We start from the raw sequence: 26,081 nt of genomic DNA, 5'->3' as shown, positions 1-26,081 counted from the left end.
GTGCTATGAAACACCATCTGCTAAAGGGGCAACCTTTCCAGAAGGTAGAGTTCAAAAACAAGTGTGTGTCTTAGGGTACACGAGCGGTGCTAATTTCTAGCATTTACCAACCACTCACCGTGTGGTAGTTGCCATCAACAACCCAGTAAGGCCGAATATTTATTAGACCCATTTCACAGATGAGAAAACGGAGCCAAGCAAAACCAAAGTCAGCCCTGGCAAGTCACACAAGCTGGAGATGGCAGAGCTAGTGGGAAGCCTAGGTAAATTCGAGTTATGTCCTGTTGTCCTCTGAACCTAAAGATGTATGACCCAAGGGCCCAACAAGCCATAGTAATCCATTCTGGTGGCATCTTCTTCAGCTTTAGGACCGGCGAGCATGAGGCACTGGAATATCTCCTTCAGCATACAGTTTGAGGGAAAAATCCAGGGCTGGAGCAGCCTGGGTCAGCATTCCCAACGAGATGACATCAATGTTCGTCCCACAGAACTGGGGGAGGTTGTCCAGTGTGACACCCCCACTGGCTTCCACAGACACGTTGGGGAATTTGGCTTTAAGAGTAGCTGCTGTAGGGTGCAGCTCCTGTAAGATAGAAGCCAAGGGGAGGTGAGAGTCTCCCAACCCCCACCCCAAAATTCTGCAGGCCCAGCCCAGGAGTTGGGTCCCATCTCACCTCAGGCTTGAAGTTGTCCAGCATGACCAGGTCAGCCCCAGCCTCTGCTGCCTGCAAAGCCTCCTTCAGGCTGCTACATTCCACCTCTACCTTCAGGGGAAAGCCGGCTGCCTGCCGGGCCTTCAGCACTGCCTGCCAAGCCAATAGAGAGAGGGTGAGGCTGGGTAATCCGGCCCTGGACCCTGGGGGCCCAGAGAGCTGTGCTTTGAATCACACACAAAAAGGAAGTCAGCCTCCTCCATCTACAGACGGAAAGGCTTGGAACATCCCTGATGCTGGGATCACTTGTCACCAGGCAGTGGCTGGTCTCTGGTTGGTGGGACTGAAATGCTGGTCAGAGGCGGACCAGAGTGAGAACAGAGGCTCATTGGGGCACTCACCTTCTCCATGCTGCCGGCTGCCACCACATGGTTGTCTTTCACCATCACCAGCCCTCCCAGGTCATAGCGGTGGCATTCAGCCCCGCCTACTAGGAGCCCATACTTCTCTACCAGTCGGAACCCTGGCGTGGTCTTCCTCGTGCCCGCTACATGTCCAGCCCAGCCAGTGCTTGTGGCCACCTCCACAGCTGTCGCTGCCGCACTGGCAATCCCACTGCAGCGGGCCAGGGTGTTAAGGGCCACTCGTTCCCCCAGCAGCAAGTGGTGAGCAGGTCCCCTGACCTCTGCCACCTTGACCACAGGTACCAGCTTCGATCCCTCCGGAAGGAGCCAGGACACTTGGCAGTTGAGTTGAGTGAAGATGGCATCAAAGAAAGGTCGCCCTGCCAGAACCCCGGGGGATTTGGCCCACAGCACAGCCTGTGCAGGGGCCGACCCGGTAACCAAGGACGCAAAATTGAGACCTGGGCAGTCCTCTTGCAACCAGCTGTTCACCAGAGCTGCCAGACTTGCAGGGGGCAACAGGAACTGCAGACCTGGGAGGAAGCAGAGAGACCTCTGTTGGGATTACACTTCCTCATAGCCAGAAGCTGCCCCAAAACATTTGACAGCATGGGCAATAGGACACTAGCCAATCAGGGTGGAGATAGGACTTCCAGGGCCAGGCTGGGGCAGAGCCTGGGGTCACCAAGCTGATCAGGTTGTCAGAGAAAATAAAACTAGTTAGAAAAGAGTGCAACTGGTTAAAGCTAAACTTCGCAAAAGTATCAAAGAGTTTTATAAGGAAGCTGAGTTTGGTGGTGCAGTCTCCGTACTCTGGGAGGCTGAGGAGGAGCTCACCAGACCTGGTCTCAGAATAGTAGTAGTAATAGTAGTAGTAGTAGTAGTAGTAGTAGTAGTAGTAGTAGTAGTAGTAGTATGTAGAAGCAGGTGTTTGCTCCTTCGTATCATCACCATGCCTCCCTTTTGTAATTTTTTTTATGCATGCATATGTGTGTATATGCGTGTATATGTGTATATGTGTGTGTCTGTGTGTGTGTATGTATGTGTGTATGTGTGTGTCTGTGCCTGTGTGTATATGTGTGTGTCTGTATATGTGTGTGTGTATATGTGTGTGTCTGTGTGTGTGTATGTGTGTATGTGTGTGTCTGTGTATGCATGTGTCCGTGTGTCTGTGTATGTATGTGTGTATGTATATGCATATGTAGGTGTATGTGTCTGTGTGTGTCTGTATGTGTGTATGTGTGTGTGCATGTATGTGTGTGTCTGTGTGTCTGTGTGTATGTGTGTGTGTCTGTGTGTCTGTGTCTATGTGTGTGTGTGTCTGTATGTGTGTGTATATGTGTGTGTGCATGTGTGTGTGTGTCTGTGTATCTGTGTGTGTGTATATGTATGTGTGTATGTGTGTGTGTGTATGTGTGTGTTTGTGTGTGCATGTAGATGTCATTGCTCTTGAGTGGAAGTCAAAAGACAATTTGCAAGAGTTGGTTTTCTAAAGACAAAGTTGGTTTTCTAAAGGTGTAGGTTCTGGGACTCTAACTCAGATACCAAATGGCAGTGGCTTCTGTGTCCACTGAGTCACCTGTCACCATTCACTTGCTTTTAGCTTTAATTGACTTATAAAGAACCAAGGAGAGGTGAACCCTCTTAACACGTTTGAGTCCAGCAGTATTAACACTCACACATCTCGTTCCTCCTGCAGAATTAAAGCTCTGTACCCTGGACAGCAGCAGCTTCCTCCTCCTCTTCCCCTCCTCCTCTTCCTTCCAACCTCCTTTCTGCTGTTATGAAATCTGATTATGCAGGTGCTCAGATAATTTTTCTGTATAGTGTGTCCCAGGTGACACATTTAACAACTCATAAGCATCATGGCCTGCTATCTGAAATTTGAATTAAACTTGGCATCTTGGATTTTATGCATCCAACCTATTGTTGGGTCCAAAGCTATTTACCAACAAGATATTTAATGTCCTGCTGTTCTTTGGAGACATGGCTTGCTTATGTAGCCCAGGATAGCCTGGAGGGCCAGCTATCCCACCTCCTGAGTACTGGGGTCCTGCACATGCACCACTAAGACCCTCGATATTTAACAGCATGGGCAGCCAATGTGTGCACACCTGCAGGGTGCCCTGCCTCCTTTCCATCTGCGATACCCAGAAGGCTTAGCTATTTTTGCCCTGAAGCCTTTCAGCAGACCACAAGCTTATGCATCTTGCTTCCTAGCCGTCTCCAGACGGTGAGGATTTAAACCAGGTCCTTCAGCTTCTAGAAAACGCTCTACCACCGAGCCTCACTCACAGCCCAACACCAAGTATTATAAAGCTGGGAGAGTTCAGGTGTTTACAACAGAGAACCACAGAGAAAAGACAAATCAGCCGAGGGTGCCGGCACAAGGTGGCCATGGGTTCAGAACAAGAAACCTTAGTGCAGCTGCAAACTGGACTCGGGTATGTCGTTTTCCAGAGACAATAGCGAGGGAGTGAAGGGTAGAGCTGTGGTTTCTCTTAAGACCTTCACCTCAATGTGTGTTATCAACTGAAGGGCCTTTCAGCCTCCAGGGCTGCAGAATCTGGCTCTGCAGAGACAGAACCCAAACACAATGCAACACTGCTACCTTTCGGTCTGCACAAGAACTGCAGCCTTCACGCAAACTGGTTCCCTCTCTCCCCACCCCCTTTCACCCAAGCTGTCCTGGAATTTACAATGAAACCCAAGCTGGCCTTGAACTCCAGGCACTCCTGCCTCAGTTTCCCAAATACTTTTGGATTTCCATGTTGATCTCTCAGTTGCAGTTTTGATGAGAACTGTTGGGTTGGTTTAACCAGAAGGCCTCCTTATCCTCAGGACTTCCTGTTAGTAATTCTGTGCCACTGACCCCACCCCCACTTCTGTGCTCTTGGGCTGTAAATTCCCGGTAGCTTGCACTGTATTTAGAGTTCTGTTTTGAGTGCTTGCCTTACGGTGAGCGTTCTGTTTTATAACTTGCCTTCTGTCCACTTCTGCTTTGTTTGTTTTTCCAAGACTGGGTTTCTGTGTGTAGTCATAGCTGTCCTGTAACTCCCTCTGTAGATCAGGTGGGCCTAGAACTCAAGAGACCCATGTGCCTCTGCCTTGTGAGTGTGGGATTAAAGGTGTGCACCACCACCACCTCTCGGCCACTTCAGCTGTGTTTGACAACTCTGCCATTGTAAAAACTGAGGTGCACATCCATTGCACCAGCCGTGTTCTCCACTTCACCCCACTTCCCATTCAACTCCTGACTGGGCAGCCGCCATGGGGGTGGGTGGTGGGTCTCCTTGTCACTCTCAGGCCTCAGCCTGTGCTGGCTCACATTGTCTGGCCCCACAGTCCCTCTCCTTGCTCCTGTCAACCCTGTCCTCTCAGATCTTTCTACAGACCTCTGCTTGGTGAGAAGTCTCAGTGATGTCCAGTCTGCTGTAGTCCGGGAGCTGGCCCAGCAGGGGGCGCAGGCCTGTAATCCCAGCACATGGGAGGGTGAGGTAGGAAGATTTCAACAAGGATAGCCTGGGCTATATATATACAGTGAGCTCCAGTACATCGTGGGTGACTGTGTAAAATTCTGTCTCAAAAACAAACAAATATAAAACAAAGCAGCCAACTGCTGAGCATGGCGGCACCTTTGATCCCAGCTCGCAGGGAGTAGAGCAGGTGGATGGCTCTCTGCAAGTTGGAGGCCTGCCTGGTCTAGAGTTCCAGAATAGACTGGGACACACAGAATCTTGTCTTTAAAAGGCCAAAGACTGACAAGTCCACACTGCTATAGCAAGTGGGCAGTAGGATTTAGGCCATCAGAGAGTTCCCTTGGTAGAGGGACTCGGCCCGCAACTCCAGGACCTGACCTGAGTTTCAGTCTCGGCCTCTTACTGCAAAGGGGAATGAGGCAGAGGCCTGGGCTCCTAAGCTCTGAGGGGGTGATCCAGCAGAGGGTAGGCGTGTTGGCTAAAGAAATGACTGAAGCCTTCCCCAAGTGTGGTGGGCACTGGAGGAGATGCCTGTGTGTCCCCGAGAAGGACAAGTCAGGTTCGCCAGGCAGAGGTGGCTGCGTTGAGGGGATTTGGAGCTGAAAAGCAGGAAGAGGCGGTGAGGCTGGAGAAATGGAGGTTTGCCAGAGTCTAAGAGGATTGAGCTACTTAAGCTTAGAAACCTGGGCTGATCCCAGAACCATCGCAGAGCTGGAAGTGAACTGGTGTGGGTATGGTTTTTTCTAGAAGGATCACCTTACCCACCAAATGACGATGGAGTGGGAGACACAGGGAGGTTGAGGCAAGCAACCAAGAGCTGTAAGGCTCCAAGCTTAGGCAGCTGTGTAGGAAGGGAGGGAAGGAGAAGAGAGAGCTGCTTCTGAGGTGGGATCTGCCCGAAGTGGCAGCTGTTAGGTGTCAAAGCTTTGGTTTCCTGTTCCAAGTGGTTGAACACAGACCTCAGATGTCATCCCAGGAGAGAGGTTTGGGCAAGGGGAAGATGAGGGGAAGGTGGAAAGGTACCACAGTCCCTAAGGGCAGCCTCATCTGAGCCTCCCCAACAGGGGCTCTTCCCATTTCGAAAGCATAGAAACCAAATCTCGGAGGTGCCTATGATGCTGTGGTGAGGCTTCTTGAGGCACAGCTGGGGAGGGAACCAGGCGGTTCTCTGCAGGTGTTGGTGTAGTTGCCCTCGAGAAACATTGTGACAGAGTAGGAAGATGTGTCTGTTCCCAAGAGACCCTGGGGTGAGGAATAGCCAGGCTGTGGGCTGGTGTCTGACATAGCTTGGTGGGAGATGCAGGCAGAGGTGTGGTTGACGCATACAGAAGAGTCAAGAGCGGATGTTTGGGGGTTGTGGGGAGAAGATTCAATAAATAGTGCAAAGTGGAAGGCAGAAAATGGGTCACTGGACTTAGCAACTTAGCGCCTAAGAGGCCTTGGCTGAAGCAGCCAGGGTGATGTGTGATGGAAACAGAGTTGCAAGGTCACAGTAAAAAAATTACACGGTGAGGTGAGGAAGCGGAGGCGGTGGGCGGGAGCACTGGCTTCAAGTGCGGAGCAGGGCCCTCCACACAGCAGCCTGGCTGGAGGCATCTAGAAAGGTTGTTTTAACTCTCAGCTGCCCCCTCTCACTGTAGATCAACTGCATCAGAAGCTGGAGGGTTGGAGGGGGGCGATCCCAGGCATCTAAGTGGTCCAAGTCCCACTCACATCCTGACAAAGACTGATACATATGCTCGTAAGTTAAGAATAGTGCTCAGAACCAGAGACGGCTAAGGTAAACGTGACCGCTGCCTAGCGTGGTAATCTCAGTCTGATCCCCGGAGAACTAACTCTCACATGTTGTTCTCTTGACCCCATGTACGTGCATGTGCGAATGCACACGTGCGCGCACACGCGCACACACACACACACACACACACACACACACACACACACACGAGAGGAGGGTAGGGAGAGACAGAGACAGAGACAGAGAGACCAAGAGGGTGTAAATGAATGTTAGATGCAGCAGCAGCAGCAGCAGCAGCAGCAGCAGCAGCAGCAGCAGCAGCAGCGAGAACCAGGATATCGCTGGGTGACACAGTACTTTGAAGCCTGCTGCAGATCCCGGCTGAGCTCAGTTCTCACACTCAGAGGGGTGAGTGTTGAACCTATGCTCATTGCCAAGTCATGGAGTCAGCCCCAGTGCCCATCAACGGAAAGGTAAATGAAGAAGACATGGTTGTATATGCACAGGGAAGGCTTAGCCTCCAACAAGAACAAAAGTATAGCATTTGCAGGAGAATGGTTAGAACTGGAAATCATGTTAAGGCAGACACATTTGTGGACTGTAGACTGAAAAAGCCATGAAAGTAGAAGGGGGTTCTGTGGGGGAGGGGGCGGGCTTGAGGCACGAGGCAAGAGGGTGATTAGCTGGTGAAGAGCAAAGTACCAAGCAGCCCTGTCTGAAACTTTGTACAAATAACATATGCTGATCAACGGGGGTGACAGGGGCGAGAAGAGACCAAAAAAACAAAAGCAGCAAGGCTGGGCATCTCGGCTCATGGCTTTAATCCCAGCACTTAGGAGGCAGAGGCTGGTAGATCTCTGTGAGTTCGAGGCCAATCAAAGCAACCAGTGAGACCCTGTCTCAAAAGGAGGAGGCGGCTGGAGCGGAGCTCAAGTGTAGCTACGGTCCTGATTGCAACCAGGGCCCACCCCAAAGAGCTGATGCTTAAAACCAAGCGTAACGCGGTGGCACTCAGGAGGCAGCAGCAGGCGGATCTCTGTGAGTTCCAGGCCATCCAGAGCTACATAAGACCTTGACCCAACAATAACAACAAAAACCAAACACACAAAAACTTTAAGGTTAGGGGCAGCAAGATAGCTCATTAGGGAGAGACTCTTGCCACCAAGCTTACCCACCTGAGTTCCACCCCTGGAACCTACATGAGGGAAGGAGAAAAGCTACTCCCATCTCTACTCTATACCGACAGACAGACAGACAGACAGACACACACACACACACAGATGGGTTATTAACTCATTCTTCAGGATCTGAGAACGAAGTCCTCAGCTTCTTTCTGCCAACCCTTCCCTAAAGACTACCCTTATACCAGGAAATTCAGATGCTGTGTTGGAAAATAGAATGTTAGAACAAAAGACTTTTCTAGGGGTTGGGGATTTAGCTCAGTGGTAGAGCGCTTGCCTAGCAAGCACAAGGCCCTGGGTTCGGTCCCCAGCTCTGAAAAAAAGAAAAGGAAAAAAAAAAAAAAAGATTTTTCTAGTTCTATTGTTTAGGGTTGCAAGAACACAATGGCTAGGAACCAGAACATATATTTCTTATCCTATTTTCCTTAGATTTATTTATTTTGTGTGTTTTGCTTCCATATATGTGTATTCACTGCACGTGTACCCTTGAAGACCGGAAGTTGTTGGAGCCCCTGGAGCCAGAGTCACAGATGGCTGAGCCACCCTGTAGGTGCCAGAGACAGACAGAGTCCCAGTCCTTTGCGAGAGCAGCAGGTGCTCAAACTCCTGAGCTGTCTCTCCAGTCTCTGGGTTTCTTTTTTTTTTTTTTTTTTTTTTTTCTTTTTTTTTTTTTTTTTTTTTTTTGAGCTGGGGTCCGAACCAGGGCCTTGCGCTCTCTAGGCAAGTGCTCTACCGCTGAGCTAAATCCCCAACCTCAGTCTCTGGGTTTCTTGAACAGCAGTAGTGGAGATCTGTGCAAATGTTGGTCCCTGGGCCCCAGCAGGGGATTAGGGTACCATGTGGAAGGAGGAGCATGAATCTAATTTCTGGCAGAGCTTCTCAGTCTGGGAAGATCAATCACCACTACGCACTTGTGCCCGCCATACCAGGGCACTGGTTGTGTGCTGTCATAGATCCTACCTACAGTCCCTACGGTACACAGCAGTCATTATCCACTATCCTTCATGTCACACAGCAGTCATTACCCACAGTCCCTCACAGTACACAGCAGTCATTACCCACAGTCCTTCATAGCACACAGCAGTCATCCCTCACAGTCCTTCCTAGTACACAGCAGTCATCACCCACAATCCCTCATGGTACATAGCAGTCATTACCCACAGTTCCCCACAGTGCACAGCAGTCATTACCCACAGTCCCCCGCAGTGCACAGCAGTCAATACCCACAACCCCGACTGTATACAGCAAATACAGTATTTATAGATGGAAAACTGAGGCTGGAACAGGAAAGGGAAACTTCCTCAAGAGCAGAGCTACAGAGTGATGAGGCCTGAAGCTTGACTGCTCTTCCTCTCCACAGTGAGCACTTTCTGGACAACCCAGCTGCTTCAGCCCCCACACTTCCCCCACACAGCCATCTTGGAGACGTGCTGCCCTGGTTGCCTGTTGTAGGGCACACTGTTCACACTATTTCCACTTGAGAGAATAGACAAACACATGTGGTGTTCTTTAAGGCACGTCGGCTCACATTTCCAACAAAAGGGATTTCGGAGACAGTTCTGAACATCCAGGATCTCCTAATTAGCAGCTGTCCCTGGAAGGCACTAACTTCAGAGGGAAGCTTCACTGAGCTTCAGGGGGAGGAGGGTGGGGCTGGTGCAGTGAGCTGCGGGACAGAGACAGCTGTCAGCTGCCGATGACCATAGTCCTCCCCACATTATCTGTGGAGAAGTTCCTCCTAGACACCTGGACCCTGGAAAGAAAATCCCACCCAGCTATAAACCTTATCTCTCATGGATACCTTTAAAAAAAGATTTATTTATTTAATGTATGAGTACATTGTAGCGCTCTTCAGACACACAAGAAGAGGCATTGGATCCCATTACAGATTGGTATCTGGGGGAATAAAACTGATAAAATTGACATGGCAGCCATGATATGTAGCTAACTTGCTGGAGTGCTTCCCTGCCATGCAGGATGCCCTGGGTCCCATCTCCAGCACATCTGTAATTCCAGCATTTGGAAATGGAGACGGAACAATCAGAAGTCCAAGCTCACCCTTAGCAAAATAGAGAGTTTGAAACCACCTTTGGTCCAATGAGATCTTTTCTTTAAAAATCTGTCTTGGGGTTGGGGATTTGGCTCAGTGGTAGAGCGCTTGCCTAGCAACCGCAAGGCCCTGGGTTCGGTCCCCAGCTCCAAAAAAAAAAAAAAAAAAAAAAAAAATCTGTCTTAAGGGCTGGAGAGATGGCCCAGTGGTTAAGAGCACTGACTGTTCTTCCAGAGGTCCTGAGTTCAATTCCCAGCAACCACATGGTGGCTCACAACCATCTGTAATGGGATCTGATGCCCTTCTCTGGTGTGTCTGAAGACAGAGACAGTGTACTCATATACATTAAATAAATAAATATTTTTTAAAAAATTGTCTTAAATGAACAAAATAAAAAAGGTGTTTCAGGTGTGGTGGTACTACTAAGATACCGAGACAGGAGAATTTCAAGTTCAAGGCCAGCCTGAGCCATCTCTGGGATCCTCACCTGAGGTTTAGATTAAATACAGGGCAAGAGGCATGAATAAACTAAGCAGTCCTGATTGAGGTGGTTCAGCCCCTCATTGCTGCTCCTCCAAGGTGGTCTGACCAGTAACCTGCGTGCAGCCTCCTTCCTGGACACACGCTCCCGGTCTGGTGCTCCTGAGCGTCAGCATGAGGCTCCCAGGAAATTCTAAATTTTTTGGAGATCATTATTTGCGTAACGTCACAGCCAAAGAGAAGGCACAAGTATCTCCTTAGGCTAACTTCAATCTGACGTTGGGTGATGGCCCAGTGGTAAAGCACTTGCTGTGAAAGTACGGAGATCCCCAGAACCCACGAATAACACACACAGAAGCCAAACTAAGGGGAATGGCTCCTGAGGAAACACCTCTAGTCTCTACATGCACGTATACCCGTACCACCCCAACACACACACACACACACACACACACACACACACACACACACGCATTCAGAAGCAAAAGGACTCTCACCAGGTCACCAGGACACTTATAATTTAACCTTCATAACCACAATTATACCCATTTTATAGGTAAGGAAATGAAGGTACAAAATAGGGTAAGTTCACACAACTGGGCAGTATGGGCTCAGTCCTGAAGCCAGGCTGGCCATGGGGGTCCCACACAGCCGGCCACGGAGAGGGAGAGGCAGTCACTGGTCTGGCTCTGCTTTGTCCTCTTTTTCCTGAGTCATGCCTGCAGTCACCTTAGATCCCAGGAAAGACAGAACTCTGGAGACAAAGGACCTGAACGGCCTCAAGCAATGGGTCCCTCGTTCCACCACCCTCCCATGTGCCCACTGTCTATGGTGGTAAGGCTACACCAGAACTACAACGGTCTTCTTGGGGAACCAGAGTGCCCTGGCAAAAACTTCCTCCAGGTCAGAAAAGAGAAAATGGTGGGCCAGACCACATGCTATATTAATACAGCGCTCTCCGAGATTCCAGGCTTGGCTCCCGGCCTAAGGAAAACGGTGTGAAGTATGAGTCAGAAACATCTGGACTGCAATCCCAGCTCCGCCCATGGTCCCTGGGGCTCTCTGAAAGGGAGTGTCGCAGGGTCCCAGAGCTGCCTGTGGTGAGGGAGGGGAACAATTCACATCTAAATCTGAGACCAGCCACCAGCTGGGAGTCTCTCAGCTCCATTCTTCCCTCTGCTTCCTTGTTGATTCACTGGACAAACAGCAGGTGGAGACAGAGGCTTAGCCAACACCGATCCTCCCCATAAGCTCCTTCCAAGTACCCTCACCTCCTAGGGAACAGAAATGGTTTCCAAATAGGACTCAGTAGAGCTCCTGTCACCCAGGGCTGGAGCGGCACACACACTTGGAGGGAGTGAAGGATGATTTGAACATAGAGTAAGGGCAAAGGGGAGGCTGCAACCACAAGGGTGTGCTTCTAAAGGTCACATCAAGGTCACGAGGACAGGGCTCAGAGATGCTCAGTCCTGGCCCAGTGTGACCACTTTATCTACTGGCCCCCAGGTACTTCTGCAGCGGCGACTCCCCAGCCTGAGTGTCACTCCCTTTCCTTGTCCACCTTGCCCTGGCTTATTTTATGCAGGTCATGGTCCTCGCCAACCTTCTGGCTGAGCCGGAGTCAAACATCAGACTGTGTGTCGGTCACATGTGTGAGGCAGCAGTGGACCAGAGCCTTGAGCACAGGATGCTCTGAAGAGGGAAACAGAAGAGAAAGGACCAGATGCTGTGAGGTAAGTTGCAGGGATGTGAGCACTGACTCTGAGAGGCCAGTAGGGTGAGTGGGAGGAACCTCCGTCTCCAGCTCAAGAGGATGAAGAAACAGGAAGAGAGTCTGACACACCAAACATGGAGATGGAGAGTAGGGGTTCCAGAATCTCTCAGGAGGCAGAGGCAGGTGGATCTCTGAGTTCAAGGCCAGCCTGATCTAGCGTGAGTTCCAGGACAGCCAGGGCTACACAGAGAAACCCTGTCTCAAACAACAAAATACAGAGGCAAAGTTGAGGCCCCTCTCTACCCTGTTTCTGGGTTCCGGCCCTTTGTGATGGTGTTTAATCCCATAATTCTCTGGGAAGACACTATTTCTAATTTACCAACAAGGAAACCGAGCACAGCGAGGTGAGGTATCTAATCCAGGTGACACAGCTGTTGAGTGTCAGAAGTAGGATTTTATGTAGGTGACCCTGGGGTCACCTCTGAGCTCTGTGCTGGGGAGGCCATAGAGGTGTCCATGGAGGGAGTGTGTGTGTGTGTGCGTGTGTGTGTGTATGTGCATGTGTGTGCATGTATGTGCGTGCATGTGCATGCACACACATCTGAGCCTGTGTGTGGAGGCCAGAAACTGATTATCGGCGGATTTTTCTTTTTTCTTTTTCAAGACAAGGTTCTCACTCTGTAGCTCTAACCATATTGAAACTCACTCTGTGGACCAGGTGGCCTCAAACTCACAGACATCCACCTGCCTCTGCCTCCTGAGTGCTGGGGTGGGCATGCGCCACCACACCTGGCTAATGTCTACTGTATTTTTCTATCATTCTCCTTTTTTTTTTTTTTTTAAAGACAAGGTCTCTTGCTGGATGAACCTGGAACTTACTAACTCCCCCACACCCTCAGTGTGAGGACTGCAGACTAACTTTTGTGTGGGTCCTGGGGAATCCAACCTCAGGTCTTCGTGCTAGTAAGGGTGGCACTTTTACTCTCTCCAGACCCCATCCTTGAACTCGTGTGGTTTTAATTTACTCTTATTAAGAATTCACATCTGGAACCTGTTGTGGACCACACACCAGTAAGGTTGGCATTTGAGAGGTTGAGGTTCATACGTTCAAGGTCATTCTGAGCTACACAATGAGTTTCAAGCCATTTTGGGCTGTGAGTCAAGACCCTGGAGATATGGCCTTGCATATCAGTGAGGCTGGAGAGATGGCTCAGAGGTTAAGTCCTCGCTGTTCTTGCAGAAAATCTGAGTTCTGTTCCTAGCACACAGCTCACCTCTGCCTGTCACTGTAGGGAGATCCAGTGCCTATGGCATCTGGCAACCCCACACACGTACACATACCTCCTGTCATGCATACACATAGTTTAAAATACTAAAGAATACCCTGTCTTAAAAATAAACGAAACCAGGCACACACCTTTAATCTCAGCACTTGGGAGGCACAGGCAGGAGGATTGCTGAGTGTTCCAACCCAGATAGGACTCCATAGTGAGGCCCTGTCTCAAAAATAAAAGAATAATCAGAGTGGAAAGACAGTTCAGGAGGCCCCTGAGCTCCATCTCCAGAGACATACAAATCTTTCTCAGTAAAGAACTCAAACCTACAGGGGCCAGCCTGGACACCTGCTCCTTGCCACCCTGAAGTGTCTTCCAGATGCAGAAACCCAGGATCCTACTGGGTGAGTCACTTCCCACACTGCGAATACTCCTGGCCTCAAACCCAGGTCAGTGTTAACGTTAGGAGGGAAAGGTAGACCAGGCATAACACAAGTTTGATCCCAGGACTTGGCAGACAGATGGAGGCAAATTTCTGTGAGTTTGAGGACAACTTGATCAGCACAGGCAACTCCGGGGATTCTAGCCAGACCTACAAACCCAGAGCACGCTCCACAGGCAAGCCTGAGGAGTTGCGTGCAAACCAGCAGGAAGGGGTGGAGGATGGGGGAGGAGGCCCTAGGGAGGAAAAAAAAAACCCCACAAAAGATTCAAATAAGAGTGGCATACCTTGTTGATGGGATTGCAGACTGGTACAACCATTCTGGAAATCAGTCTGGAGGTTCCTCAGAAAATTGGACATTGAACTACCTTGAGGACCCAGCTATACCTCTCTTGGGCATATACCCAAAAGATGCCCCAACACGTAACAAAGACACGTGCTCCATTATGTTCATAGCAGCCTTATTTATAATTGCCAGAAGCTGGAAAGAACCCAGATGCCCTTCAACAGAGGAATGGATACAGAAAATGTGGTACATCTACACAATGGAATATTACTTAGCTACCAAAAACAATGACTTTATGAAATTCATAGGCAAATGGATGGAACTGGAAAATATCATCCTGAGTGAGCTAACCCAATCACAGAAAGACATACATGGTATGCACTCATTGATAAGTGGCTATTAGCCCAAATGCTTGAATTACCCTAGATGTACAGAACATGTGAAACTCAAGAAGGATGACCAAAATGTGAATGCTTCACTCCTTCTTTAAAAAGGGAACAAGAATACTCTTGGCAGGGAATAGGGAGGCAAAGTTTAGAACAGAGGCAGAAGGAACACTCATTTAGAGCCTGCCCCACATGTGGTCCATACATATACAGCCACCAAACTAGATAAAATGGATGAAGCAAAGAAGTGCAGGCCGACAGGAACCGGATATAGATCTCTCCTGAGAGACACACCCAGAATACAGCAAATACAGAGGCGAATGCCAGCAGCAATCCACTGATTGGGACCCCTGTTGAAGGAATCAGAGAAAGGACTGGAAGAGCTGAAGGGGCTTGAGACCCCATATGAACAACAATGACTACCAACCAAAGCTTCCAGGGACTAAGCCACTACCCAAAGACTATACATGGACTGACCCTGGGTTCCAACTTCATAGGTAGCAATGAATAGCCTAGTAAGAGCACCAGTGGAAGGGGAAGCCCTTGGTCCTGCCAAGACTGAACCCACAGAGAACGTGATTGTTGGGGGAGGGTGGTAATGGGGGAGAATGGGGGGAACACCCTTATAGAAGGGGAAGGGGGAGGGCTCAGGGGATGTTGGCCCGGAAACCAGGAAGGAATAACAAATGTTGGGGTTGGGGATTTGGCTCAGTGGTAAATAGCAAGGGCAAGGCCCTAATCCCCAGCTCAAAAAAAAAAAAAACAAAAAACAAAAAACAAAAACACAACCCCAAAAAAAAAATAAAATAAAAAAAAAAAAAAAAAAAAAAAAAAAAAAAAAAAAAAAAAGCAGTATACCTACTAGGGTGGAAGGTCTTAAGCATGCAGAGCAAGTACTGGATCCCGAGTACACCCCAGCCCCAAAGCTACTGCAAGGAGGAGAGGCTGTGAGGATGTAGAAGTCTGTCCACTCTCCTGCAGCCTGTCCTTGCTGCACTCTGGACTCAAGCATGTTCTGTGACTCCCGAGATAGACGCTGTGTCCTGAGCACAGGTTCTGACTTCATCCCCTCCCCCCACTCTACGGCGATGAGGCCGGACTTTGCCTCTGCTTCTCTTGGCTGCTAAAAAGGGGCAGAGTTCAGGGCTGCTCGCCTTTCCAAGTCCCACTACCAGTCCGTCTGACCCCAGCACAGCAACCCCATCTGTTCCCGAGCTTCTGACCTTCCGTAGGGCTCAACACAAAAGGAACGGTGAAACAAGAGGACGACTTTGGGGTTCAACCAAGTCAGAGAGAAGCAGGCTTTGGAACAAGGTCCAAGGAGAGGTCTTTGGTGCGCGGGCGGGGGAAGGGTCTTTAGAGAAGAGAGAGGGAGGCAGATGGCTGGAATAAGAAGAGGAAGGGGCAGTAGGGGACATGAAAATCAGGAACAGAAAGCAGAGACTTAGGTCACCTTCAGGGTCCATGGTGACTTGGAGCAGCCAGCGGGTCAGTGTGTCCACTACTGTTCAGATCGAATGCTCCCAGAAGCTGAGGCTGGGGGTGGGGCTGCCAGAGAGAGGGTAGGGAGGGGCTGATCTGGGTCAGTCCTTCCTGAGAGCCCTCCCAGTACTCCTCATGGACCCTCGCTGAGTCAGCCCCATTGTGAGCTCCAGAAGCAGTGGGAAGTGCTCAACTGTGAGATTTAGAAATTCTGACTCCTCTGGCACCAAAGAGGCCCTGTTTTCTCCCTCTTCCAGCCCTCCTGGAGCTCCCCTCAGAGTGCAGGGCTATGAATGCCCGACCTCACTCTCCTGTGAGAGCCGGAAAGCGTTGTCAGTGGTGCGCTGGGAAAATCATGGGCCCTAGACCTGCAGTCAAGTCTCAGTATAAATTCACCTGCCTGTGTCCTCAAACCCGTGCTAGGATTAAAGTATGCACAACCACACGTGGCCTATTCTCTTTTTATCTCAAATACCTTTTCTGAGGGACAGAGTAGGAACCCCACAATTGTCCCCTGACCACCCCCCCACTCTTCTTTCTTGAGAGCTACAGTTTGAACGTGTTCCTTCAAAGTCAGTGTGTTGAAAACTTACCCCCCAAATTTATAGATATTTGGAGGAGGGGTTTTGGATGAGGTTGTAAGGGTGACAGTGGAGACCGTGGCCTCAGTGACTTTATAGTAAGACCCAGCAATGTTGCATGTTCTGGATCCTATGTGGCTCCTAGCTCTAAATCTTTGGTCATGTATGCTTAACCTGGAGTACATATGGGAGCCAGAAAACTTGAGATGGACCACAGGGGTGGCTACCTAAGCGTGAGTCAGTAAAATAGAGAAGGATGGAAGCAGGGAAGGTCAAGCCTGGGGGAGAGAGGAGGTTAACCAAAATAAAAGGGATGCGGAAAAGCTATAGGGAAATCATCTTCCAACCCAAGAAAAGCTATTAGTGAAGAGAGTAGAACCTGAGACGTGAAACTAGTGTGTGTGTGTGTGTGTGTGTATGTGAGAGAGAGAGAGAGAGAGAGAGAGAGAGAGAGAGAGAGAGAGAGAGGGAGAGGGAGAGGGAGAGGGAGAGGGAGAGGGAGAGGGAGAAGCGGGGGCACTCAGGGTTAAAGTGGAGAAAAGAGATTCAGGAAAGGAGTGGGGGAGGGGTAGCCCAAACTAAGCACATATGAGGAAGCATTGCAGAAATGCACTGATCTAAAAGCTATTTTTAAATAAGTAATATTTTTAAATAGGGAGTTGAGCAGAAGTACCCTGCATGGGTGGACAGTGCTTCTCAGAAGACATGAATTATTAAATGAAAAACGTCAGTGCCAGGGGTGGGCCTCTTCCCTCTGAGTTACTACTGGTCAGGGAGCTCCAGATGCTCCAAACAGTTGCTGCAGGCCATGCCCCACAGCTACAGGGTAAGGCTCTATCGCTGACAGGACCACTCAGAATGCAGAACATGACGAGATTGACCTTGAACTGATCAGGAAACTTTCTCCCTCTTGGCTAGTCTGATGGTGCGATGCAGGCTTCTGGAATAGAAAAGACACATGTCTTCCCCACAGCTGGACTCTTCATGCTATAACTGACAGGGCAAGGTGCAAGCGAGGGTGGTGGGGTACCTTTGGAGCGTCCATGCCAAGGTACCACTGAGAAATTACTCCATGAAACAGATCTAGTAAAGAGGTTATTGAGGAGGAGAGAACGAGAAGGACAGAGGGGCAGACTGACTGACAGGCAGACAGACAGAGGGAACAGGAGAAAGAAACATGAGACAAGGCAGAATGCCACAGGAGAAGACAGAAGCTCTGGGGTGTCTGGGAGCCCTTTTATGCACAGCACACACCTGGCACACCTGGTGGTGGCAGGGGATGATGTAGGCGGATGCTAGGTCCCTGGGAGCAGGCCAGAGAGACCGGCTGTTTGCTGGCAACAGCACTGCCCTGTGGGTAAGATGTGATCTCTAATGTTATGTGTGTCTTAGTAGGGTTTCCTTTGCTGTGCAGAGGCATCATGGTCAAGGCGACTCTTATAAAGGACAACATTTAATTGAGGCTGGCTCACAGTTTCAGAGGCTCAGTCATTATCATCATGGCCGAAAACATGGCAGTGTCCTGGCAGGCATGGTGCTGGAGAAGGAATGAAAAGTTTCTACATCTGGATCCAAGGCAAGCAGGAGAGTCTCAAAGCCCACCCCTACAGAGACACACTTCCTCCAACAAGGCCACACCTAATACTGCCACTCCCTAGGCCAAGCATATTCAAACCACCACATAGTGGCATGGCAGTTCCGGGGGCGGGGGTGGGGGTGGGGGAACATGACCAACTACTTGTTTGTTTGTTTTTGCTTTTAGGTGAAGCTTGCTCCACAGGAAGGATTCCCTGCCGGGTACTATAAACCTGTTCCCAGGTCCATGACTAGAGAAGACTGTGGGGCCTGTGGTAGACTCTACTGCTGTTATTTCGTTAAACGGCCATGCTGTCAAAAGAACTGCATTTTAGTATTTGAGGTTATATCCTTAGATGTGTACTATGCTCAACTCATGCTGGCTGTAAATAACAGTGCTTAGCAGTGGATGGATCGTCTAAATCAACCCCCACCACCCGTGGCTCAGGACACATCATGGAATAGAGGGTAGAAGAGCCCTGAAATGCCACGTTTTGATCATCTCACAAAAGCTGTGGATGTCTGCACAGGAGCCAGCCAGTCAAAATGTCATCATTGAAAGGTCCCACCCTGACCAGAGGAGCTGTTGGCAGTTGATAGATAGATACTGAAAGAGGGGGAGAGAGCCACTCTCCTCTGGGGACATGGCTGCTAGTAACTTTTTTTTTTTTCCAAAACCTACTTTTAATGATGGTTCTTAAACGATTTAACCTCCCTTGTAGCCCACCACCCACCAGAGGTATTGGAAAAGAAAGGACACTGAGGAAGTGGACCTGTTTAGAAAGGGTCTTTGGAGCAACCCCCATCTGTGTTGTCTGGAAATCAGCAGGTCAGTCCACAGGTCGGCTGTTACAGCTCAATCTACTTGCGAGCACTTCACAGATACACTAGCCGTCCAGTTCGGTAGAGTTGGGATAGCAAACAGAGATCAGCAGTGGTGGCACGACCTAGCAGAGACAGCCAGGCCCCAGTCTTGGCACAGGTCAGCAGGAGGGATCAGGAGGAGTGCCAGGAGAAGTTTTCTACTGTACCTTTCTTAGCAAGGCAAAGATCAGAAGATCGGGGAAGTCACAAGAGCAACAAGAGTTGCACAGCTAGTTCTATAAGCAAGCCAAGCTCAGTCCCATCACTGTCCATGCAGTCCTATTGATATCCTTCCAAATACCAAGTGTCCTCCACAGGTCTTACCTCAGTATGTGATCTGTCTTAGAGGACATCATTCTCAACAATCAGCCACGTCTGAGGAAGCTGTAAGAAACTGCATCACACCACCAGAAGATTTTTGGTGCATTTCTCTGTATGGAGTCCCAACAAATGCAGCTCAACTACATAATGTAAGGCAGACCAACACATGCAAAGAATCCTGTGTCACGTGTCCTTTCACGTGCTTGCTTTAGCAGAACGTCCTTTCGCCTGTGTCTGCTTCAGGAAAACCCTCCTTACCGTGTTTGCCCCAGCAAAACGCCATCCAACACAACCGACTTTCCAAAGAACCCTCAGGTTCCACTTCAGCTGCTGGTAGCTTGCTCATGCCCCAGGGGACGGCCACACACCTAGGCGAGTGTGGGCAGCGCAAGCCAGACTCAGAGTTCTGACAACAAAATCTGAATAAAAGGAAGACAGGAAGCTGGGAGGGACATGGGATGGAGGCACTATGGGGACTGGGAGGCAGTGGTGGGTAAAAATGATCAATGTGCTCTGGATAAATCCATCCCCTCCCCCAAGACAGGCCCTAACTGGGTAACCCTGGCTGCCCTGGAATCCACTGTGTAGACCAGGCTAGCCTCAAGCTTGCATTGATCCACCTGCCTTTGTCTCCCAGGTGCTGGGGTTGAAGATTGTGCCACCACAATGAGTTAGTGAATGATCTTTCTAATAACAAGAAAATATTAATTAAAAATATAATCTAGGGGGCCAGAGAGATGGCCCAATGGTTAAGAGCCCTTGCTACTCTTGCAGGGGACCTGGATTCAGTTCTCAGAATGCATAGTACCACTCACAATCATCTATAACTCCAGTTCCTGGAGGATCTGACACCATCTTCTGGCCTTGAGAGCACCAGACATCCATGTTTTACTTACATGCAAATACTCATACATTATTAAATGGGGACTCCTTCGCTTCCTACATTATAAAATAAAAGAAAATAAAAAATCTTAAAAAAAAAAAAACTCTAGGAGCCAGATGTGGTGCTACATGCCTTTAATCCCAACGCCCAGAGAGCAGAGGCAGCTGGATCTCTGAATTGGAGGTCAGCTTGGTCTACAGTGTATTTTTTTTTTTGAAGATGTATTTATTGTATGTATGTGAGTACACTGTAGCTGTCTTCAGACACACCAGAAGAGGGCATTGGATGTGCATTACAGACAGTTGTGAGCCACCATGTAGTTGCTGGGATTTGAACTCAGGACGTCTGCAAGACCTGTCAGTGCTCTTAACCACTGAGCCATCTCTCCAGCCCTACAATGTAATTATATATAATAAATAAATCTTTTTTAAAATCTGGGCAGAAAGATGAAGTGAAAACCTCTAGTTTCTTTGGAAAGTCAGTTATGTAAAATGATGTTTTGCTGAAGCAGACACAGGTGAAAGGATGTTTTGATATAGCAAACACTTGAAAGGACCCGTGTTGAAGGAGCATAACTGTGACCCCACAGACAGTGGGAGACGAGCATTGAGCATTGGTTTGGTTTGCTCCACCTCACTTTTCTTCGAATTACCTTCCATAGCTAAACTCGTGGTAATGCTGCCTTTTGAGAGAGAAACTCACCCAAGAACTGGTCATGAGGTTCCTGTGGCCATTCGCCGATTCCACAGCCTTGACCTAGGCCAGTTGTCGAGCCTGGCAGTTTCTTCAGGATTGACCTACAGCCGCCTGGTGTCTGCTGCTGAAAGGACTGGACTGTAGCTGCTGGTTTGTGCCAGTTTTCTGAGGACTGGTCTGCAGCTGCTGACTAAGAAGATGGAGCTCGCCCCCACAAAGCTATCGCTGAACAGGTCCACTTCCCCCACATCCTAATAACTTTTCTCTTCCACTACCTCAGCTGGATGGTTGAACCCTTATTAAAAGTAGATTGCAAAAATCTTATGCCTACAGAAAGAACTTTGTGGTTTTTTCCTTGTTAATAGATTGTTAACTAAAATACGGAGATGCTTAACGATACAAATAAGTAGGTCGCGGGTGGAAGAGACAGCTCGGCTGAGCACTGGCTGCTTTCGAGGTGACTGGCTTTCCATTCCTAGCTCCACATGGTGGCTCACACACATCTGTAACTCCAGTTCCAGGAGATCTGACACTCTCTTCTAACCTCTAAACAGGCAGGCATCTGGCACACGTGTGATATGCACACATACACTCGCACAGGCAAAACACTTATACACATAAAGTAAATCTAAAAATATGTTGATGCAATAGTAAATATTAACATCATGTTTATGTTTAAAATTTGATTTCATCATATTTTTAAAATTTTAAGAAGAAAAAGGAGAAGCAGAGCCTGCATGCTCTGTGTTCAGGGGCAATGTAATGCCCTCCCCTGACCTCCCCTGACCTCCCCTGACCTCCCCTGACCTCCCCTGACCTCCCCTGGCACCAGGCACACATGCAAGGCACACACAGACACACAGTCAAAGCTCTCGAACACGTCAAACATTAAATAAAGACTTATGTACTTATGTATTTTATGTATATGAGTGCTTTTATCTGCATGTGGACCTGCAGGCCAGAAGAGGTTCTCAGATCCTATTGTAGATGACTGTGAACCACCATGTGGGTGCTTGGGAATTGGACTCAGGACCTCTGGAAGAGCATCAGATATTAAATAAATAGTTCTAAAAATGTTTTTAAAGAAAATGAAGGGGGGTGGGAGGAAGGCGGGGGAGAGAGGTGAACCTGGGAAGCTCTCACCATCCTGAGATAGAAGCTCCTGCTCAGGCTTAGCAGGGTCTCCATTTCTTCACTGGAAACCATTCTTGCTACAGTCTTCTGGGGACTGATTACCAAAGCCTCTGGCATCTTCCAGCACCACACCCTACCCCACTTCCTGTGCCCCTTAACTGGGTGGGGAGTAAGGTGAGTTAAACAGCCCTGGGTGTGTAGAAGTTAAGGGTTCCTCACTGCAGGCCCTTTCACCTCAGTCCCTTGCTTGTCTCATTTTGGATGGGGAAGTACATTCCACCACCCTTCACACTGCTGTTTCCTGTCCTCCCAGCCACTACCGTTCTCTCCTGGCTGATCTTCTGTTGTTATGTTTTTTTTTTTTTTTTTTTTTTTTTTAGTTCTTTTTTTTTTGAGCTGGGGACCAACCCAGGGCCTTGCGCTTTCTAGGCAAGCGCTCTACCACTGAGCTAAATCCCCAACCCCTTGGTTTGATTTTTAAGACAGGATCTTGCTGTGTAGATCAGGCTAGCCTGAAACTTACTATGTAGACCAGGCTACCCTCGATCTTCTTGCCTCAGCCTCCCAAGTACTGGGATCACAGGTGTATTATGCTCTAGGTCACCTTGAAGCTTTTCCACCTTGAGTCCTGCACTTCCTTTCTACAGCAACTCTTCCAGTTTGGTATTCCCTCCCTGAGGTTGGGGATTAGTTGTTTTTTGGTTTTTTGGTTTTTTCTGAACACCCAACTAAACTACATTTCCCAGCATTCTTGGTGCTGAGGCCAACACAGTACCGGATTCTGGTTAATTGTTGTGTGTGTACAAGTGCTACCACTTCTTCCAGACTTTTATATAAGCCATCTTGCATCTTTCTCTTCCCTCCTACAAGCTGCTAGAAAGCAGAGCCTTTCCTGACCTAGAAGAATAACACGAGTACAAAATGGAAGGAGGCTAAGTCCCCAGATGGTCCGAATGCCAGCAGTAAATTGTTACGTAAACAGAAACACCTTTGCCTCCTCCCCATTTAAAAAAATATGTATATGTGTATTTTGCCTGAATGCACATCTGTGTACCACCTGCATGCATGGTGCCCAAGGAGGCCAGAAGGGGGGTGTCAGATCTCCTGGGACTGAAGTGACAGTTGTGAGCTGTCACATGGATGCTGGGAATCAAACTAGGTCCTCTGGAATTATAGTCAGTGCTGTTAACCACTGTGCCATCTCTCCAGCCTTGGCCCTTTCGAATTTTTGATTAATTAAATTGTTTATTTATTTTGAGACAGGTCTTTCTCTACATAGCCCATTCTAGCTATTCTTGAATTCACTATGTAGACCAGACTGCTCTCAAGCTCGCAGAAATCTACCTGCCTTTGCCTCCAAACTATTAGAATTAAAGCATGCGGGCTGGAGAGATGGCTCAGTGGTTAAGAGCACTGACTGCTCTTCCAGAGGTCCTGAGTTCAAATCCCAGCAACCACATGGTGGCTCACAACCATCCGTAATGAGATCTGATGCCGTTTTCTGGTGTGCCTAAAGACAGAGACAGTGTGCTTATATAGTAAATAAATAAATCTTAAAAAAAAGAATTAAAGCATGCATATGGCAGGTCCCAGCCTCTAGACATTAAAAAAAAATAGTCTTGATATCTATGTAGCTCAAACTGGGTTCACGCCTCAGCCTCCTGATTGCTGGGATTATGGGGCAGGCTAACATAACATACAGACCCCAAATGTCAGCATTCTAACTCAAGGGTTTTTTATCGCTGGCACAGTGCATAGCCTATTCAGTAAATGATATAACTTCTCTATTCATACACCTAACCATTATTACAGTTGGTCATAAATGGGTCACCGTAGTTCATGCCTGTAAATCCAGAGGGACACTTGAGTCCAGCCTGGGCTACCCAGAACAAAACAACAAACAACTAGAACCTCTCTCCAACCCCGTAGCCCTCGTTGCTAGGCCGCTAAGCATCTCCAAAGAGTATTTCAGAATCCATTCCTGTGCTTGCACCTCTGTGTGGTAACTGTGTACTGGGCAGCCTGGGTTCTCAAGCTGCATAGATGACGCAACATTGGAAAGCCCCCTGCTCTGACATCCTCATAGCCACACAGCCCGGTCTTGGAACTCAATGCCCTGAGTGGGATCTCCAGTGCTGTACATGTCAGGTACGGTGGCACTCACCTATAATGCCAGCATTCAGGAGGCAGAGGCCATGGAGAGGAGGGAGGTTAAGTGGGTCAAGGTCAAGGTTAGGGAGATGGCTCTGTATATAAGAGCACTGGCTGTGCAAACTTGAGGACCTGAGTTTGGACTCCCAGCACCTATGTGAATAAGCCGGGTGTGGCCATGCTCTTCTATAACCCCAGTGCCTTAGAGATCGTGGAGATAGAGGGTCTTTGCTGCTTTCTGGTCACCAGCCAAGTCTCTCCCCGACCCCTCGAATGCCTGACAGCTCCTGGTTCAGTAAGGAACCCTGTCTTAAAGAAATATTGTGAAGACTGTCTATACAGCATATATGAACATAGCATTGTCATGAGAAAATACACACATAGATACACACACACACATACACACATACAGACACACACAGACAACACACACAACACACACAGACACACACACAGAGACACACACAGACAACACACACACAGACACACAGATTCACACAGACGCACACACCACACACAGATACACACACAGACACACACAGACACACACAGACAACACACACAGATACACACAGAGAGACACACACGGAGAACACACAGACAACACACACACAGACATACACATACAGACACACACACACACACACGCAGACACACAGATTCACACAGACATACATACCACAAACAGATACACACACAGACACACACATACACAAACAACACACACAGTTCAAGGTCATTCCCTACTATATAGTGAGTTTGAAGCCATTCCTTGGTCATAACTGTCCCCCAAAACAAACCAACAAATCAAAACCATACAGCCTAGTCATTCCCGCCGTCACAGGAGTGGAGACAGCAGGAGTGGAGACAGCAGGATTGACATTTGAGTCAGAGCTTCATGGTTGAGGAGGAGTGTGGTGAGAAGTCATCCGGGTGTACTGTGAGGACAACTGGAGGTGGGCTGACTTTGGGCAGAGTCTGCATAAACACAAAGGCAACCAGGGAGGCTCTCTTGGCTCAGGATTGGTTCTGTTTTCACTGGGATCTTGGCCAAGGTACAGCCAGCCTGTCTTGATGTCACAACCCCTAGGTTACACAGGGCTCTCTTGTAACTCACTGTTGAGAACACTAGATGGCGCACTGAGAGCTCCTACTCATTACAGTCCTAAGGAACCATTCTCTCCTGATTTAGTTTCCACTTTGGTATTTTAGAGCCATGTGATCATATTCCTTTCTTGCTTGTTAATAGTGGGAGATTTGTCCCCTGCCACAGTCTGAACATGGTGGGTCAGAGCGGAAGAGGCCCTCCATCCCTGCCCCTGGGAGCCCTGTCTTTCCATCCTGGCTTTGCCTACCCCCACTAGATAAATGGTCAGGGTCAGCAATGGGAACAAAAAGAGAAGTAGCTGTTCTCATTGTTAGGAGAACAGAGCTCTCATAGCTACACATTGACCTCTTCTCATGTGGGATTTAGTAAAACATCTCCTATCCAGATCTTCCATCTGGAATTTTCACTTAAGAGAATAGAGCTTCAGGGCTGGAGAGATGGCTCAGTGGTTAAGAGCACCGACTGCTCTTCCAGAGGTCCTGAGTTCAATTCCCAGCAACCACATGGTGGCTCCCAACCATCTGTAATGGGATCTGATGCCCTCTTCTGGTGTGTCTGAAGACAGTGACAGTGTACTCATATACATGGAATAAATCTTTTTAAAAAAGAGAGAGACCAGAGCTTATTTGAAGCTGTGATTCCCTTCCTTTCCCTCCCGCCCTTCCCTTCATTCTCAGAGCTGACAACAGAATCCAGAATGCAGACACTAGGCAAGTGCTCCCAAGTTCCATAACCATGGTCTTTTTTGTCTGGTTGGTTGAGTTTGGTTCTTTACATCTCAAAAAGATGAGTTTCTCTGTGTAACACCCATGGATGTCCTGGAACTCACTCTGTACCCCAGGCTCAAACTCGAAGATCCACCTGCCTGACTCCCAAGCACTGGGATTAAAGATGTCCACCACCACGCCTGGTAAGATTTATTTTCATTATTTATAAGGCAGCGTATTTGTCGTGTGCATCTGTGTTAGGGCGCATTCATGAGTGCTGTGTCCATCAGAGGCTAGGGGCATTGAATCCCCTAGGGTTAGAGTCACAGGCGGCTGCAGTCACCTGACATGGGTGTAGGAACTGAACTTGGTTTTGTTTTTTATTTTTTTTTTGAAGATGTATTTATTGTATGTATGTGGGTACACTGTTGCTCGCTGTCTTCACACACACGCACCGGAAGAGGGTATCAGGTGCCCATTACAGATGGTTGTGAG

The 26,081-nt window shown here is 48.7% G+C and overlaps 1 protein-coding gene across 1 annotated transcript; it reads right to left on the bottom strand.

The window, feature by feature from the left end:
* Window positions 1-122: 122 nt before the first annotated feature.
* On the bottom strand, window positions 123-15,708 carry Qprt (quinolinate phosphoribosyltransferase). Its single transcript, XM_032895622.1, has 4 exons — window positions 15,538-15,708; window positions 1,055-1,590; window positions 675-806; window positions 123-583 (listed from the first exon to the last, which is right to left on the bottom strand). Exons 1-4 carry the CDS (start codon window positions 15,548-15,550, stop codon window positions 365-367), a joined length of 900 nt encoding a protein of 299 aa, XP_032751513.1. The 5' UTR covers window positions 15,551-15,708; the 3' UTR covers window positions 123-364.
* Between the last annotated feature and the right edge of the window lie 10,373 nt (window positions 15,709-26,081).

This window comes from Rattus rattus, chromosome 2 (assembly GCF_011064425.1).
Source record: "Rattus rattus isolate New Zealand chromosome 2, Rrattus_CSIRO_v1, whole genome shotgun sequence".
Taxonomy (NCBI): domain Eukaryota; kingdom Metazoa; phylum Chordata; class Mammalia; order Rodentia; family Muridae; genus Rattus; species Rattus rattus.
The sequence above is the reverse complement of the archived record's forward strand: the minus strand, read 5'-3'. Positions and strand labels throughout refer to the sequence as shown.